Source organism: Camelus bactrianus, chromosome 21, assembly GCF_048773025.1.
Source record: "Camelus bactrianus isolate YW-2024 breed Bactrian camel chromosome 21, ASM4877302v1, whole genome shotgun sequence".
In the NCBI taxonomy this organism is placed as follows: domain Eukaryota; kingdom Metazoa; phylum Chordata; class Mammalia; order Artiodactyla; family Camelidae; genus Camelus; species Camelus bactrianus.
In genome coordinates, this window is record NC_133559.1 from 20,017,337 (window position 1) to 20,036,198 (window position 18,862).

At 36.0% G+C, this 18,862-nt stretch overlaps 1 protein-coding gene across 5 annotated transcripts in view; it reads left to right on the forward strand.

Moving 5' to 3' along the window:
- DNM3 (dynamin 3) overlaps positions 1-18,862 on the forward strand; it is a 459,598-nt gene that overhangs the window by 405,274 nt on the left and 35,462 nt on the right. For all 5 annotated transcript variants that reach the window (XM_074349798.1, XM_074349800.1, XM_074349799.1 and 2 more), the window contains one exon: positions 15,458-15,622. In XM_074349798.1, the coding sequence (XP_074205899.1) occupies positions 15,458-15,622 (165 nt within the window). The remainder of the gene's footprint in view (positions 1-15,457; positions 15,623-18,862) is intronic.

Genomic DNA, 18,862 nt, shown 5'->3' on the forward strand with positions numbered 1-18,862 from the left:
TGACCTGACAAAGTATTGCTATGCTTTTTGAAAAGAATCCTCATCTTTTACAAATACCAATTGAAATATTAATGCATGACATGGTGGGGGGAAAATGAAGTCACTGAGGTCATTGCTTTTTTTAAGTTAGAGTAAAACAAAACCACAAAATTTTTACACTGTCATTGAAAAAATTTCTTATCCCCAGGAATACATCCACAAACACCAAGTAGAGAAACGATACTTTAGAAAGTTTTGTAAAGCCTGTTCTGTATTTTACCTGTTTTTACCTAAAGATTATGCCAGTTTCAGGTAACACTTTGAGTGGTACATCCTGTACATGAGTGCATACAGAGAGAAAAAGAACCAAACACTGGGTTGTGTGAGTAGTTACAGTTCATAATGGTATAGGATTTGTCACAAGGGTAGTAACTTTAAAAATCATTTGTTTATATTCCAGTTAATATCAGCCTTCAGTGGATATGCATTGAGATGTGCTGAAACAGCCCTAGATTAAAAAAAATAAAAAGATCCCACAGGCTTTCTCCGATATCAATTTAATTGGTAAATTCAGTCTTAGCCCTCTGACAAATTTTTCAATGAAACACTGATTCTTAGCAAGTTTATCTGATTCGGGGGAGAAGGAGAGTCTTGTGTCTGACATTAGGATATTCATGAACAGTAAATAGTCATTAAGTGAAAATCGGATTCCAGCTGACTATCTGAAAAAACCACAAGTTAGAAAAATCACTCCTGGATGAATGAGAATTGAGTGCGATACCCATACCTTCATCACTTCGAGTGGATTTCTGTAAAGCATGTAATTCTCTCTCCTTTTCACCTTAAAGCCATATGTGCTCACTGAACTCCATTCTCATACTGACAGTATCTCAATAAAGTTTAAGTCAAGTGCACAACTGAGTCACTTAATGAGCTCATTTTATGCTCTCTCAAAGTCTCATTTGGCACTATAACCAAAAAGAAACTAAACTTTGTACACTTAACTAGGAAACACAGGATTTATCAAAGAGCCATTCTGAGAATATCAGTCTAATGTGAATATTTTTTAATCAGAATGAGTCAGGAGTACTGTTTAGCAGTGAAACTGGAATTTAAGAATAGGGTTATTAACATGTGTAATAATTTATAAAGTTATTTTAAATGAGCATGTATTTCTTTAGAACTTAAAAAGAAACCTTTATTTAAAAAAATGTGATACCAGGTACCTGCACTGTGTCTACACTGCCCAGTGAGTGGCCACTGTGGTTACTGAGCACTTGAGCTGTGGCCAGTCCCAACTGGGATGTGCGGTCGGTGAGAAGTGCATACTGGATTTCAGGGCTTGGTAAAAGGAAGGAAGAGAGGGAGGGAGAGAGAGAGAGAGAGAGAGAGAGAAGATAAGAGAAGGGAAGGAAGGAAGGAAGACAGAAAAAGAAGAAGAGAAAGAATAAGGGAGGGAGGAAGGAAGGAAGGAAATCCATCTCATTAATCATTTTTATATTAATTATTTGTTGTATTAGTTTGCTGGGGCTGCCATAACAGAGTACCACATCCTAGGCAGCTTAAACAATGGAAATGTATTTTCTCACAATTCTGGAAGACAGAAATCTGAGCGCAGTGTGAGAAGGACTGGTTTTGTCTGAGACCTCGCTCATCAGCTTGTGGACAGCCACCTGCTGTTATCACCTGGTCTTCCTTCTGTGTGTGCTTCTGTCCAGATTTTCTCTCCTTACAAGGACATCAGTCATACTGGATTAGGGCATACCCTAAAATTCTCATTTTAACTGAATTACCTCTTTAAAGACCCTGTCTCCAAATGCAGTCCCATTCCGAGATAGAAGGAGTAGGAGTTAGGCCCTCTATAAAGGAATTTGGGGCAGATACAACTTAGCCCATAAACACATGTCGAAATGATAATATTTTGGGTATATTTGATTACATAAAACATTATTAAAATGCCTTTCACTTGTTTTGTTTTACTTTTTTCAATGTGGCTACAGAAATGTGGGTTGCATTGTATTCCTATTGGACAACGCTGCATTTTATTTCTTTGGAATGTTAAAAACATTGTACCCATCACCTGTCGGAGGAGTAGGAAGAAGTTCTAATTCTGAATAAGTGTCTCACTTTCTATTTAATTTCACTTTTCGTACTCAGCTTTACTGAGGTTTTGCTCAGGAGTAAAAGCAGTGAGATGGAATGCAAAGCACATGAAATGTGCACAAGGAAAATTAGCTCAGAGAGCTGTTTGGATCTTGCCGTCTTTATGATCTCAGGCACATCCTTTCCCCTCTTTGTACTTTAATTTCTTCTTCCTAAGAAAGAGAGAATAATAATGGCTGAAATTTATTGAGTGTTTATTATGTGCTGAACATTCTTCTAAATTTCTACCCTAGTAATTTATTTAATCCACACAACAAGCTTTTGAAAGGTAATAATGATAATTGGTACAATTATTACTCTATTTTGACAGAACACTGAAGCACACAGTGTTTAAGATTAATTAACCCGCCCAAGGTCCCAGAGTTAGTAAGAAGTAGAACTGAGTGGTCTAACTCGATTCCATCCTTTATTTCTTCCTGTACTTCTATCTCATAAATTGTTTTGAGGATCAATTGAGATGGTGTCTGTGAATGTATTTAAAAAAATTTTTTTTGTTGAAAAATAGTCCGTTTGCAATGCTGTGTCAATTTCTTGTGTACAGCATAATACTTCAGTCATACGTATACATACATACATTTGTTTCCATATTCTTTTCCATTATAGGTTACTACAAGATATTGAATATAGTTCCCTGTGCTATACAGAATAAACTTGTTTATTTTATATATAGTAGTTAGTATCTACAAATCTCGAACTCCCAATTAATGACAGTTAATTTTATGCTCATTTTTCCTAGAAATAGTGAAGATAAAGCTATTGTTTTTCTTTTGATCAGCAAGTCTATACATCTTCCTTGACATCCTGATAATTTCAGAGCTAAAAAGAAGACTGTGTCTGTGTTTTTAGTACATTATTGAATCACAAGTCTTTAATTCAGAAATCATTATTTTATTTTGAAAGTAGATTGAAATAGATTGATTAGACATAAACAGTTGGCAGAGGGAGTATCAAAGTACTCACTAATAATAACATTTCTAGGAATTCTGAAGCCATAGTTAGGAAAAGAGAAATTTGGGGAAAATTGTGAATATATGCATTAATACATTTTCTCAGCAATATTTACATCTCTCATCTAAAGTTACCTTGTTATTCTGCAAAGAAACTACTTGATCAGGTCATAAAAATCATTACTTGGAACTGTAGATTCATCAGAGTCTGTTAGTGGTTACAGTCTGATTTCTGCTTCTAAACTACTTTTAAAACAGTCTAGGGGAAGAGAGTTTTTAGGAAACCACATCAATTTTTCTCTTACACCTCAAGTCATATTTACAAATTTTATTGACACAGCCCTCAGTACAACCTTATGTATACAAACTTTAAAATACTAAAGAATTTTTCTAATAATTGTACTGTTTTCATTAAATTTACCTTAGAATAGTTTTAATTTTATTATAAATGAAGCCATACGTCACTGATCTTTAAGCAATCTTGCCTCCCTTAGTTTTTACCACTTTGTGAGAAGTCAACAAAATTTGATAGCTGAAGCAAACATCCGGATTAAGGTGAAGCAAAGCACATGTTTTAATATATGTTCCATCCTCCATATTGTGAAGCAGGCAACACACACTCACACACACACACACTTTCTGAAGAGGGACAGAGAGAAGTAACAAAATACTCGATGGTTATAACTTCTGGTGTATAGATCTTTGTGCCATCAGTCTGATTTTCAATACCAGTAGTTTCAGCATCATCAGTATATTTTATTTTTATCAGCTTCATGGATTTCTGTTTTCTGCAAACTGAAATTTTGTGAAAATTGAGACAAACTCCTTTACATTTTGGTTTATTTCTTGATCGGGAGTGAGTATGTACTAAGACAGAAGTTCTGTCTTCGGCAACTTTGGAAGTACCTTTCTGATTCCAATGCATGTGCTGTCTATTTGGTGACCTGGACAGATGTGGTCCAGTGCTGTCACTAGGAAACAGTCCGCCTTTGAACATTGGAAACAAGAAATTTGTATCAGCTCAACCTGGCAAATTTCTTCTGATTTTACTTTCATCTCTCATATTAACAGAAATGAACCTAAATTTTCTAAAACAGCTTTAAATGTCTTATCTGGATCATCTGGCCATTGAGCTCTGGAATATCTGACAAGGTGTATTCACTAATTCATCTGTAGGGATGGCTGAAAACATTCTCTCGAGGCCTTTGGGAATTCTGCAGTTGAATCCAGATGACAGCTTTATCAACTAGAGGGTTCAGTGGACCTTGGAGAAATTTAAAACCCTTGACTATAGCTGCTTCTTTAAAGACTTCATTAGTTTTTACTACAGTCTTAAAAGAAGTAATGATTCTACCCTTTAAAGAGTTTTACTATTGTTTTTTTAATTCATTGCATTATTTTTGTTCATTTTTACATGTTTTTGCATGTAAAGCAAGTGATATTGTATTTACTTTGAACTTTTATGATTATTTGCCTCATAATATAAGGAAGAATTCATTTAAAGCCACTCCACACCTATGCTGTTATTTTATTATGTAGTTTATCTGTTATGACCTTCCATGATGCTTTCATAATACTTGAGTTTATTGCCCCAGCTTTCTCTTAGACTTTACTAACTTTACTATAATGCATCAGTATCCATCTATGTAAATACTTTTGAAAATCAAAACAACTAACACATTTTGTTTTATGGTATCTATGATTTTTCTTACATATCTTTGTCCATCCTTCAGTCTTTATAACAAGATATAACAGTGTTCTGTCGCATAGACCTTATAACCCCTTAATACCCTACTTCTAAAATGAATAAGCTTTAAGAATATCTATTAAATGAATGGTGTGATGGATGTAATAATTTTAAATTGCCTTGCAGTTATGCATTTTTAGATAAGAAAAGTAGAATTCCTAAAGCATAGATTACTCTTGTGAGCTGGTCATTTTTTCCCCCTAATCTTCAGGTGTTATCTTCTTACAAATGAAGCCACTAGGCTTTTCTTGTGATCCTAATATTTGGTTACTTGAATATGAAACATTTGTGGTGGTAGTGATGTTATAGAATTAGCAGCAACAGAAGAATCACATGGAATCAGAGAAGAGCCTTCACTGTGATCAACGTCATGACGGACTGTCCTATGTCTTGAAGGCATTTCTCACAAGACCATGCTTGGTTATCCTAGTAGCATTTGGAATCATGGGTTTCATTTCACCATGTTTGCAGATCACTTTTGCTGGTGGGGTGAGCATCAACCCGACCCTAATCAAGAATAGAGAAGAGGTAATATTATGTAACATGATATGTTCTGCCATCAGAATACCTGTAACAAATCCCAGCTCCACCACTTACTAAATGACTTTAAGCAAATGAATGAGCTTCTCCAGATCCTCATCTGTAAAAAAGGAATAATACTAATACTAATACTAATAATAATATCTGCTTCATATAGTTGCTGTAAGATTAAATGGGTTAATATATGTAAATCAGTTTGAAAGCTATCTGACATTTTACTATCATTTAGTGAGATTTTTTGCGCATCATAATTTTCAATGCAGAAATGTTTCCATATGGTGGAAGTTGGTCTACCAGTTTCATTGAAGAAAAAAAGAAAAATATAGCACATTAACTAGTATATGTGATAATATACTAAGAATGCATCAATGTAGTAATGGTGTCATCTAAGAATTGTCTGAGCATCATTTTAGTTTTACCTTTTTGTTGAGATTAACTGTGGAATTTGCTATCACCCAGTATGATCCCTGCCTTCAAGAAACTTTCATTTTGGTTAAGGAAATGGACATTTAAATACTTAACTAGATACAAGACAAAGGATGAAAAGTCTGAACTGAATGTTCAGAGGGTGTCATGTTTTAGCTGCAGTATTCAAAGATGTATAACATTTGCACTAAGCCATGAAGGATAAACAGGTGGAGATGCAAGAAAAAAGTTTTTAGGCTGAGGGAACACCATGAATAACTAAGTGTTTTATTCATTTGGACCCTTTAGAATATAAGTAACTGAAATTAAATTCAAGCATACTCAATTGTTTAAAAATAACAGAACAGTTTACTGGCTGGTGTAACTGTACAACCCAGAGGTAGATAGAGCTGCCACAGCTGGACCCAGATGTTCCGATAATGTCTTTAAGCATCTGCCTCTCTCCAAGTCTTAACTGTGCAGTTCTCTGTGTTGACTTCATTTGCTGGCAGGTTTGACCCCTCTTCACCCTGAGGCAGGCTTGCTCTCAGGCTTACATCTTAAAAAGCTTTCATTCCTAACTGAAAGGGAGCGTCTCTTTCCTAGCAGATGTTAGGAAATGTGACAAATGTGCTGTGATTGGCTTCCCTTGGTCACATGCCATCTGTCATCACCGAGGCCAAGCCAGATGGGTGTACAGAGGGACTTGGCCTGATCAGTGCAGTCCCATCTAACCACCAGGACTGAGAGTGGGGAGAGGAGGCTTCCTGAATTTACGTCTGGTCTACCAACAGAGGAGGGATGGTGCAAATGTGATAGAATAGAGAGGATGAAGATGGATTATTTTTTTGACTCATCTTTCTCTCCCTTAGAGAATGCTGTGAACTAAAGATGAATCATTTGTGGGACCATTGTAATTCCCCGTCACAGCCTCCCTGATTGTCTTCTCTGAATTCTTACAGCATCTATATACTCCACTAAGCAATGTAACATTGAATCACATACTATTTTATAATCTATAGTGAGACTGTGTGTTAGTCAGTGTTATATCTGTCTCTCTAACTATACAACTACCTATGAGTTTTTTGGTAAGAAATTGACTCACATAATGATCAAGGCTGGCAAGTCCAAAATCTGTAGGATGGGTTAGCAGGCTGGAGACCAAGAGAACCAGTCTTCCTGTTTGAGTCTGGTGGCTCGAGAATTCTGCTAGAGAATTCTCTCTTGCTGGAGAAGTCCAGTCTTTTTGTCCTATTCAGATCTTCAACTGATTGGATATGGCCCACTCATATCTTGGAGAACAGTCTGCCTTATGAAAAGTCCACAAGTTTAGATGTTAATCTCATTCAAAAGCACTCTCACAGAAACACTCAGAATAATGTTTGTACCAAATATCTGGGTACTCCATGCCCCAGCCAAGTTAACACACAAAATTCACCATCACAGGTTGTTTTTTATGTTTACCCTTATTTTATCTGTTCCCATTCTCTTTGGAAATATTTCAGTTCCTGTTTTGCTGTTCCAGAGAAATGTAATTATTTTTGCACCAAAAAGGAAATTTTTATCAGTTGATTTCAATTTCAGTTCTTTTTTGGAAAAGGGTTTTCTTTATGACAAAGTTAAATTGTAAACAAACAGATATTTTTCCTAATAGTTAATACTTGAAAAATAGCTTTAGCCCTTTTGAAATTACTAATATTATCTAAAGCCAAAAATGGTGGTGAGGGGACTGGTTATTTTTAAAGAAAGTGTTTAAATTGTTCTATTTAGACTGTTTTGTTGGGATGAAAGGTTGCTATTTTATGCGAAGCCAACTCAGTATATAGAGATTGAAATTTTCCAAAAATAAATAGTCCCAGTTTTAGAAAGAATTCTTAAGATTGTTTAAGTAGCAATATTCGATAGTATGTTTAAAATATTTGATATATTTTTCATATTTATGAACTTATCTGTTGTATCAATACAAGCCTTTAGATTAAAAGCTAGATTGGAATTATTATAACTTCTAGGAGGGCCTCAGGCAGAGTACGTAAGTTTTCAGATTTCTCTAAGAATCCTGTATCCATGTTTTTATTTAGTTGTGGAAAAAAGCAATCGTTTCAATGCATCTTAAATGCAAATTTACTGTCACTTATATGAGGGAAGTCCTCCCACCTCTTATTCTTCTAAATCCGTTATCCCTTGCTGTCACCATCCAAGTAATTTTAGAGCCTTAGACATATGCTGGCCCCAGACAGAAATATACTCTTAGGCAGCTGTTGGGCTGAATGAGAGTTAAAAAAAAGAAAAAGATATATAGCTACGTCAGAATTAAGATAGGTTTGTTGTTATTGTTTCTACTCAAGTAAATATCTTTAAAATCCTGAGGTTTCTTTATAATGGCTGTTGAATTTCACATTAATCTTACATAGTTTTGTAATGTTTATCATGTTGCTATTTAGGGATGAAAAGCTCTAGAAAGAAGAAAAAGGTAACAATAGGTAAAGGAGAAGAGTTAAGGAGGAATAAAACTGAAAATAACAGACAAAGTTGGGTCCTGCCTGCAAACCTAGTGCTCATCCACGGGATAACCTGGATCGGATTGGGCTCGGTGTTTTCTCCTGTGTTAGGGATGTTTCTTACAGATGAGAGAGGCAAATAGACACCTTCTTTGCTTCCCAGCATTTTGACTACAGATAATGGCTCAAATCTATAGACATCCTCAGACCAGGTCATTAGGATCTTTATATCACTTGAAATACAATTCTCGATGCAGATAACTATGTGTCCTTCCCAAGCAAAGAAGAGGATGTGCATGGAGAACTAAGTTCTGGGAATCCAGGAGGTCGTACCTTATAGTAACTCCCTAGTTATCTGGACCTCAGTCACTCAGGTTCCTGCTGACACAGAAATCCAGTCCCTCAAGAAATGGCCTGGGTTGTTCTTTTCCTCATTTATCCCATAATATTTATGAAGCTCCTGCTGTATATACAGCACTATGCTAAGTACTAGGGATAAAATAACAAGTGTGATCTCTCAGTCCCGGTCTTTGAAATCTCACCCAGCTCTGAAGGTCCATCTCAAACATTGCCATCCATAAAACCTCCCTGTGAAACCCACCAAGCTTGATCCCACCCTGCCCATCCAACTCACTAACTCATCCGACACTGTGTCCCCTGCCACAAGCCAGGCCTGTGATTTTAGACATGCTTTGTATCTCCCACGTCCACCTGAGACACTGAATAAACATATACACAAAATGTTATGATAACTCACAGAGGAAAAAATGTGACAATGAGTGTGTATATGTCCATGAATGACTGAAAAATTGTGCTGAACACTGGAATTTGACACAACATTGTAAAATGATTATAAATCAATAAAAAATGTTAAAAAAAAAAAAAAAAAAAAAAAAAGAAAGACAGACAATAAACCAGTAAGCAAAAAAAAAAAAAGAAATGCCTGTCCCACAGTGCCGGACTATAGCCTAGGCTGTCCTCAATGGCTTTCTGGAGCCCGTTTCTCCCATAGTTTTTTGTTTTTTGTTTTTTGTTTTTTTTTTTTTTTACAAGTTTGGTTGCCTGCCTTTCTAGCCTCTACAAATTAGAAGTAAATGGCTAGGAGTGAGGAAAGGGTTTCAGTGAAACATTCTCTCATCATTCTAAGTGAAGTAAGCCAGAAAGAGAAAGAAAAATACTGCATGATATCACTCATATGTGGATTCTAAAAAAAGAAGACATTAATGAACTCATCTACAAAACAGAAATTTCGGGGGAGTGATGTAGCTCAAGTGGTAGAATGCATGCCTAGCATGCACAAGGTCCTGGGTTCAATCCCTAGTATCTCCTCTAAAAAATAAATAAATAAATGAACCTAATTACCTTCCCCTCCACCAGAAAAAAAAAGAAAGAAAGAAAGAAACAGACTCACATAGTAAACAGACTTATGGTTACCAGGGGGAAAGGGGGTAAGAAGGGATAAATTGGGAGTTCGAGATTTGCAAATATTAACTACTATATATAAAACAGATAAAAAACAAATTTCTTTTGTATAGCACAAGGAGTTATAGTCAATATCTTACAGTAACATATAACAAAAAAGAATAAAAAATATGAAATGAATATATGTATGTATATGTATGACTGAAACATTATGTTGCACACCAGAAATTGACACACTGTAAGTGACTATACTTCAATTTAAAAAAAAAAAACCTAAATAATTTGGGGCTGGAAAATGCAAAGCAACATTACCATAGTAACGGTATTTTCATAATGACGACCTGCTCCACTAAGAAAGGTTAAACAATACTTTTCACTCTTTGTTTAAGGTCATGGAGAATTGTATAACAATAATAAGACGCTTTAAAAGGGGCAAGCATTGGTTATCTGGAAAAGTCACTGTGGAGACCTGGAGATGGTCTCCCAAAAGTTCTCCACTGGTGAGAAGAGAGGCAGCAAACCCCCCGTTAGCTCCATTGTACGTTCATGTGCCTCTTATTGCCAGGATATGTTGGGTTTCTATTATTCCACTTTTAAAGAGTTGTAGTCACCAGCCTTACTGAGATGGCTTCGATGATCCTTAAAGAAGCCTACTACATAATTAAGTAAGAGATTTAAGGAAAGGAAGGAGATTAAAAACAAAACACATGAAAAATAGATAGACATCCTGGTCAAGCCCAGACCTTCCATAATGGATGCTTTAAGGTATGGTGGGAATTACATCTGATTTGGCTTTTTCATTATTTCGCCTGTTAGAGTTTCAGGTCTTCAGGAGAAAGCTTTTAAACTAGAATTTTGTAAAGCAGCCCTTTTCTTGAATACTATGCAAATAATTTCATAAGAAAGAAAGTTATGGTATTAATTTTTATAAACAATTTTGCATTTAAAGTGCTAAGTTGTTATTTTTGACTATTAAAATTGCATTAGACCTCTCAAAATCTATTTAGAAAAAGAATGGCAATAGGAAGGCCGGCCCATTGTATTTTTCAGAAGAAAGCTGGTTTTCACAATATTATTCACATTTTGTAAACAGCATCAGTGAACCTGCACATGAAAGGTTAAATGTTTGCAGACCATTCTTTTTTGCCTCAAAGATCAGAGACAAATTACTATTTTTATTTTACATTCCCTTGATGAGGATAATGATAAACATCTGTCATTTCAGTGCTTAGATTGCAAAGAATCCTACTGCAATCCTATAATTTAAACAAAGGAAAAAATACATAGTCATACACAGTATTCATACGGAAAAGAGCATGATGGAGAATTTGCTTAAGACTGGGGGTTAGAGAAAAGGGAGCATTTGCTCTCTGCAATTTCTCAGTTAAAAGAAAAACTCCATGTATTTAATTTTTCCCATTCATCTTAGACATGTTAGAACGGGCACTTACTCCTTCTTTCTTTCTAATATCAGAAAAGAAATTAAATTTGCATTTTGAATTCTATGACTCCCCATCGTGTCCATGGTATTAACAAGGTAGTTAAGAGTTGCATGTGACTGTGTGTCTACTGGTGTTTCCAGAAGCTAAAGAGAATTTCTGATTGTTTTACTGGTTACTCTGGAATGCTTCTATTTTTTTTTTTTTTAATGTTGAGAATTAAAACGTTCAGTGTTCTCCATTCAGTTTGGCACATTGCTTATTAATTGCCTCCAGTTTCAAAAAGGGAAGGTCAGTGTCTTTTGCATACTTTGATATGCAAAAATGCAAGTAAGGCAAAGTGTTAGGAATAGTGTGAAGTGGGAAAATTCAGTGTTTCTATATGAAAATATGGATGGTGATATAATTTTCCTGGTGTTTCGTATTCCTGGAGGTTCTTTTAATACTGTTTATTCTGGTTTTCTCTTTTGGCTGAATTATTTATTTATTTATTTATTTATAGAAATATCAGTATTTAAATGATATCTTTTTCTTAGAAACTCTTTTTGCATTTCTTATTTTATCTGTGAAACTGACTTGATCTATTACGGATGTTTCCCTGTTTCATAATATCTCTTGATTTTTTTATATGTAGGAAAAAAAAGGAAACAGGTTTAACATTATATTCATCTTAAATTTATTGAACACATTTCAGCTCTCAGAGCCTCAGGATGCTCCTCTGTAGGGTGACAATAACAATGGTACCCACCTCCTAAGGTTGTGGTATGAATCTCCTATGTAAAGTGCTTAGCACAGTACCTGGAACACAGTAAGTTCTCGATAAATGTTCCTGGGAGAGGTAGTATGTTGAGGCTGAAATGCTGTCATCCCCACCCGTTAAATCCAGCAGTAAAATCCCAGGATGTTTCAGATCAGAGAGACAAACTGAATTGAATTGTATCCACTGTGGAGATTAATATTGCTTTATGTAAAAGATGTTTTCCTCACAAAGCTGTAGGTCAAGTGTTCTCACTTATATGTGTGTGTGTGCGTGTGTGTGTATATAAACACATATATAATTTCATAATCATTTTATCATCCTCACTATAATCAAGTAGTAGTGGATCCTAACTCATCAACCTGGGGTTTCTCTGGTGTCCAGTTTCTCTAACAAGTAGGCACTCTTGGAGACCCTGAAATGCACAGAGGCAGCTTCCTTGATTTAGGTGAATCCTCGTGTAGTGCTAACTCCTCCCCTTCTCCTCATTGGCTGGTGCAGCAAGCTCTGTGCTAGATGCTGAGAAGGGAGAGATGAACAAGACCCTGGAGTCTGATAGGGGGAGAAGCATAAAAATAGGCTGGTATTAAATAATAAAAGTAGTACAGGACACAGATGAAGTACAGTGTGGGGAGTGGCGGAGGATGTAAGGGCCATCGGGAGCTCATCTAGAAGAGATGATGTTGGAGCTGGGTTTTGAAAGATTAAAAAAGGCCTTCACAGATGGGAGGAAGAGATTCCAGGCAAGGGGTTTAGCTTGTGGGAAACATGGAGGTATAAAAAAATACAGTTTGCCATTTTTTTATTGCCTGAACTGAAAATGTCTTATGTTCAAATTTTTCATCTTAAATTTTCATAATGTGTATTGGGATTCAGGTAACTCTCTAACTCTTATTCCATGAATATTCAGAAAGGAAGAAGGGAAACTAACATGTATTGAGCACCAATGAAGCCCTTGGCTGGGTCATTTCATATGCCTTATCTCATTTAGCTTCTCCAAGTTTTCCCCATGTTAAAGTGTGTCCCCAGGTAAAAGATGGGGAAGCTGGGGCTCAGTTACATGAAGTGAAGGGTGGCCACACAATCAGTATGTGATAAAGCCTGAATTTGAACCTGAAGTTTTCACTTTCAAGTACATATTCTTAAAATGATATCACTGTTACCACCGATCTTTAGAACTTGAGTTCAGCGTGGAGCACAACTGCAGTGATTTTTATGCCCTGGAAAGAAGTCTGGGAACATGATTGGTTGTTTTTTCTTTTTTCCCTCCCATGGCTTTTTACCTATTTATCCCAGGTCCTATTGTGCTAATATCATGACTACATAAGACCTGATTGAATTCTTTCTTTTGGTGACCAAACCATTGGAAAAGAAATGGTATAGGAAACGACTGTCTTTTTTTTTTTTTTAATTGAAGTACAGTCAGTTACAATGTGTCAATTTCTGGTGTACAGCACAATGTCCCAGTCATGCATGTACATACATATATTCATTTCATACTCTTTTTCATTAAAGGTTATTACAAGATATTGAACATAGTTCCCTGTGCTATACAGAAGAAAATGGGTTTTTAATCTATTTTTATATATAGTGGCTAACATTTGCAAATCTCAAACTCCTAAATTTATCCACTCCCACCCCCTTTCCCCATAAGATTGTTTGCTATGTCTGTGAGTCTGTTTCTGTTTTGTAGATGAGTTCATAGTGTCCTTGTGTCTTCTTTTTTTTCGATTCCACATATGAGTAAGATCATCCGGTATTTTTCATTCTCTTTCTGGCTTACTTAACTTAAAATGACAATCTCTAGATCCATCCATGTTGCTACAAATGGCATTATTTTATTCTTTTTTATGGCTGAGTAGTATTCCATTGTATAAATATACCATAACTTCTTTATCCAGTCTTCTGTCATTGGACATTTAGGTTGCTTCCATGTCTTGGTTACTGTATATAGTGCTGCTATGAGCACTGGGGTGCATGTATCTTTTTGAATTAGAGTTCCCTCCAGATATATACCCAGAAGTGGGATTCCTGGATCATATGGTAGGTCTATTTTTAGATTTTTGAGGAATCTCCTTACTGTTTTCCATTAATGGCTGCACCAAACTACATTCCCAATAGCAGTGTAGGAGGGTTCCCTTTTCTCCACACCCTCTCCAGCATTAATTGTTCATGGACTTTTGAAACAACTGTCATTTTTATAAACTTCCAATCCCCTCTCTTACTGTTGTAGCAGTAGGATGCCCCAGAATGTCCTCCAGTTGTCACCCTGAAGTATGGCATCAGACTCTTAGGACTGGACAATGATTGTTGTGTTTTAGAGTGAGCACATGTTAATATTTTTAAGGTGTTAAAAGAGCAACAGAAGTCTATGTAAATATTTAGAACTAATTTCCATCTATCTTTGTTATGGTTGATTTTGTGGCCTACAAATATGCCTTGCGCACATGTGTATTGATCCAAAGTTAAGCTTGTCATTTATAGATCCATATAAACTGTTCAGCAGAGTGCTTTGTCAGGAACTGACTGGATGATTGAAAACCTAGCAAATCAAAGTATGTACATTTCCAAAGAAAAGTACTTCATGTCCACATTGGAAGCAATAAAGTATTCCTTCCCCCTCTTTTTTTTTGCATTCATAATTAAATCTTTCCAAATGCTAGAAAGTAGCCAGACCACTAACAATATTTGTATCATGTTCTGGGGCTTAGATGGTTCAGCCTGACTTGGAATGGAGACCATTTGTTCTAAATTGATTTCAATGCCAAGCCAATAGGTCAGCCCTTAATGATGAAGATGCCATTCCAGCCCAGCCTCTGGTGGATAAGCCAAAATTAATTAACTCAAGTTGCATAGTATAGGAAACAGATGCTTCTCTCATGTTGCACAAATAAATTCTTTGTGTATAGATGTGTTCTGTTTTATTCAAAGAATAACAAGTTGGAAGTTATAATTGAAAGTTTTTCACAATGGAGCCAGCCTTTAGTAGTGATGACAGAAGCATGAGTTTATATAACAAATTCCAGCAAGTGCATGGAAAAATGAATTATCCTCTATATCTCTTATTTTGGCTCCAGGCCAGGCCTAGGAGATTTGCTTTTAAATCCAAGCTGATCCAAATGCTGATCCATTCCAGAGCAGACCTAGGACTTCCAGGACAACACCAAGGTTATTTCTAATCTGTAGAATCCCTGGAGAGGTTTATATCTGCCTCATACGTTTGGATTCAGTTCTCTGGCCAGTTTGCAAATGGCTGAAGATTAGATTGTTCTCTAGAGGTCTGTTGTTAGGTGCACTGTTTATCTGGTTATTCATCTAAACATTCATTCAGAATTACAATACTTGCTTTTCCTAGGTTGTGGCAGGCTCAAGGTAGAATAATGACTGCATGACTCTGATCTCTTTTCAGAATTCATGGCTGTTTGATAAGGTAAAGATATTACCATCTAGTAGTAAGACTCCAGATTCAGTAAACAGGAGTCAGTCATCTGACAATGTCCGGTACTTTTTTCCTTCTGAATAAATGGGAAATAATCCATGTTTTCTTTCCTTTCTGTCAGACTGAAAATGATGAAAATGGCCAAGCAGAAAACTTCTCAATGGACCCCCAGTTGGAGAGGCAAGTGGAGACCATCCGCAACCTCGTAGACTCCTACATGTCTATCATCAACAAATGTATCCGAGACCTGATTCCAAAAACGATAATGCACCTTATGATCAATAACGTAAGTGATTATAAACTGTCTCCCTTGAACTTCCTACCCACCCTAGTGTGGAAATTGCTCACATTCTCTTCAGCTTCTCTGTGATATTTTCTGGATGGTTGAAATACCTATTACCTAGGTTTATCCTTTTCCATTACAAGTGATAGATGATTGACCAGTGGAAGAGAATTTAGGGAAGAAAACATAAAACTTCTAGCTACAGTACTGTGGTATTCCCTGTTGGCCATCTCCTCAAGGAGGGCATGAATTTGCTTATAGTAAAGCAGAGAGAAAATTCTATAGTCAGGGTGTAAATCAGTTGCAAAGCCAGCAATAAAACCAGATAGCCTGGCTGCTAGACTTTGAGATTAAAGCCAAAGATATTTATTCTTTTCTACACACACACACACACACACACAATATGGTAATATGACTATTTTCACCTTCTAAAAACTATGGAATGTTATCTTAACCTGGGAATGGGCTTTTTGCCCTTTTCCCTTGGATACAAAGTCAGTCACCTTTTCTTTTCTAAGGTAAAGATGGTGGAGCCACAGAGCTCAAAGTTCCTGCTCGACTAGCCACCAGTTGACCTATACTGCATAGAATCTCTCCCTTTTCATGGTCATTTTTATAGCAGTCAGGATAGGGTACTTAAATTACATGGTCTAGTTTGGTTCTTTTGGTAGCTCCTTTGTTAAAGTACAAGTAATATTTATTTGAGAATGTATTTTTTAGATAAGGTAGGTTATAATGGGGTGTTTTATAGCAAGCTTTTCTGACTCTTGAAAAGTGAGACACCAACAGTTTTATTCCTGGTTATCTTCTAAGGACACCTTTTTATTTCAGTCAATGATATATTATAAACATTTGTTTATAACAAATAAAAATTAGGTGGTAAAGTACTGAAAAGACCCCCACACTAGAATTCAGGTGAAACCTGGATTCTACCCTGGTTCTGCTACAGACTCTGTTAACTTAAGACAAATCACTTAAATTTATTATATCTATTACCTCCATATGTAAAATACTAATCATAGAATAGGCACCTGGCTTAGGGATTTGTTCCTGAAGATAATGTATATGACACTACAATGAAAAATGCAATTTAAGAGACTAATATGGCTACCTACTTAAGAACTATAAATAGCCATTATCCATATTTTAAGATTCCTTTCTGGTATAGCCATTATGGAAAACAGTATAGAGAGTCCTCAAAAAACTAAAAATAGACTTACCATATGATCCAGCAATCCCACTCCTGGGCTTATATCTGGAGGAAACTCTAATTCAAAAAGATACGTGCACCCCAATACTCATAGCAGCACTATATACAATAGCCAAGACATGGAAGCAACCTAAATGTCCATTGACAGATGACTGGATAAAGAAGTTATAGTATATTTATATAATGGAATACTACTCAGCCATAAAAAAGAATAAAATAATGCCATTTGCAGCAACATGGATGGACCTGGAGATCATCATTCTAAGTGAAGTAAGCCAGAAAGAGAAAGAAAAATGCCATATGATATCACTCATGTTTGGAATTTTGAAAAAGAAAAAAGAGGACACTAATGAACTCATCTATAAAACAGAAACAGACATAGTAAATGATCTATGGTTACCGAGGGAATGGGGGTGGGAAGGGATAAATTTAGGAGTTTGAGATTTGCAAATGTTAGCCACTATATATAAAAATAGACTTAAAAAACCTAAATATCTTCTGTATAGCACAGGCAACTATATTCTATATCTTGTAATAACTTTTAATTTAAATGAATATATGTATGTATATGCATAACTGGGACATTATGCTACATACCAGAAATTGACACATTGTAACTGACTATACTTCAATTAAAAAAAAAAAAGATTCCTTTCAAAATTCTGTTTCTAAATATGCCCATCCATTTGTTGTTCAGGATCTGTTGGTTTCTTGACTTTAAGAAGCCACCAACAGTCACGTGAGCAATCTTGTTTTTAACTCTATCTTTGTATACATTTCGTTTATTCAAATAAGGTTATTAGGATGCTTTGAAGTATCAGCAGCAGGTAAACAATGTATTGGAAATACATTGGAAACTATAAATTGTATTTTTAAGCCTGATCAATGGCCTGACCTGAAGCAAATCATTTGGCCCCTCTGAGTTGAAATCAGTTTTAAAACTGCAGTAAGAACCCTGAGCTGCCCCACAGAATTGTCAGAGAACTTAATAAATGTGGCTAGATGCCATTTTGAAAAATATAAAGTACTAAACAAACAGTCTGTGTATTTCTAAAATTACCCTCTTAACTTCACTTAAATGAGTTCAGGTTGTTTTGCGGTGGGATCCAGGCACTTGCTTATTTAAACATTTTCCTGATTAAGTATCATTTATCTTTTCACTGTTTTACCGAGAGTCATTAGTGCTGCCATCAGTTCAAACGCTTCTCTGCTCTGTACGATATTAAATCATCCGCACAGGAAATAGCACTTCCTGTCTATAGCTGTGAGGACTGGCTTGACATAAATTAGTTAAAGGGAAGGAAAAAAAAAACCCTATTGCAGATTTATCCTACTTTCACCTTCTCAAGGAAGACACACACACAAAGGAACATGAGGGTAATAGCCCTCTCCCCTCACCGCTGTGCTCACTTGCTTTATGAATTGGCTAAACCCCCATCTACGGAGGATTCACCATGGAAGTGAGGTTCTGCTAGTTGTCTTGAGGGGAGATCTCACAGAAGAGTCATGAGAAAGGAGGCTTCAAGTGAGACTTGATCTCCAGGGTCAAACCTCAAAGCAGAGATGAACAGGACTATGGAGAAAGCAAAAACATCATGTCGTGCTGGATTCTTAAGAAATTATGGTTATCATTATTTAAATTTAACTTTTCCGATCTACCAGAAAGTAGTTTTACATGTCTAGGGTGATTGCTTTTCTCTGAGTATTATTTTTTTTCCTGCTTTCTTACTGCATCTGTAAAAATGTATCATTTTATATATGCAATATATATTTTACATTTCTACAAATAATTCTGTATACTTCAAAATACAAATCCCTTTTTTCAGACGTACTCATGTTCTCGTGCCATCTTATTGTACGGAACATCTGAGCCTTTTTCATTCTTTCCGAAAGCAGCCTATTGCGTACAAGGAACAGAAACACAGTGAACACCCAGCACTGTGGCATGCACATATGTCGATTTTTTAACTTGGTTTAACGTGACGAGATCTTCAAGTGAGAGAATTAATCATAGAATCACAGCAAGAAAACAA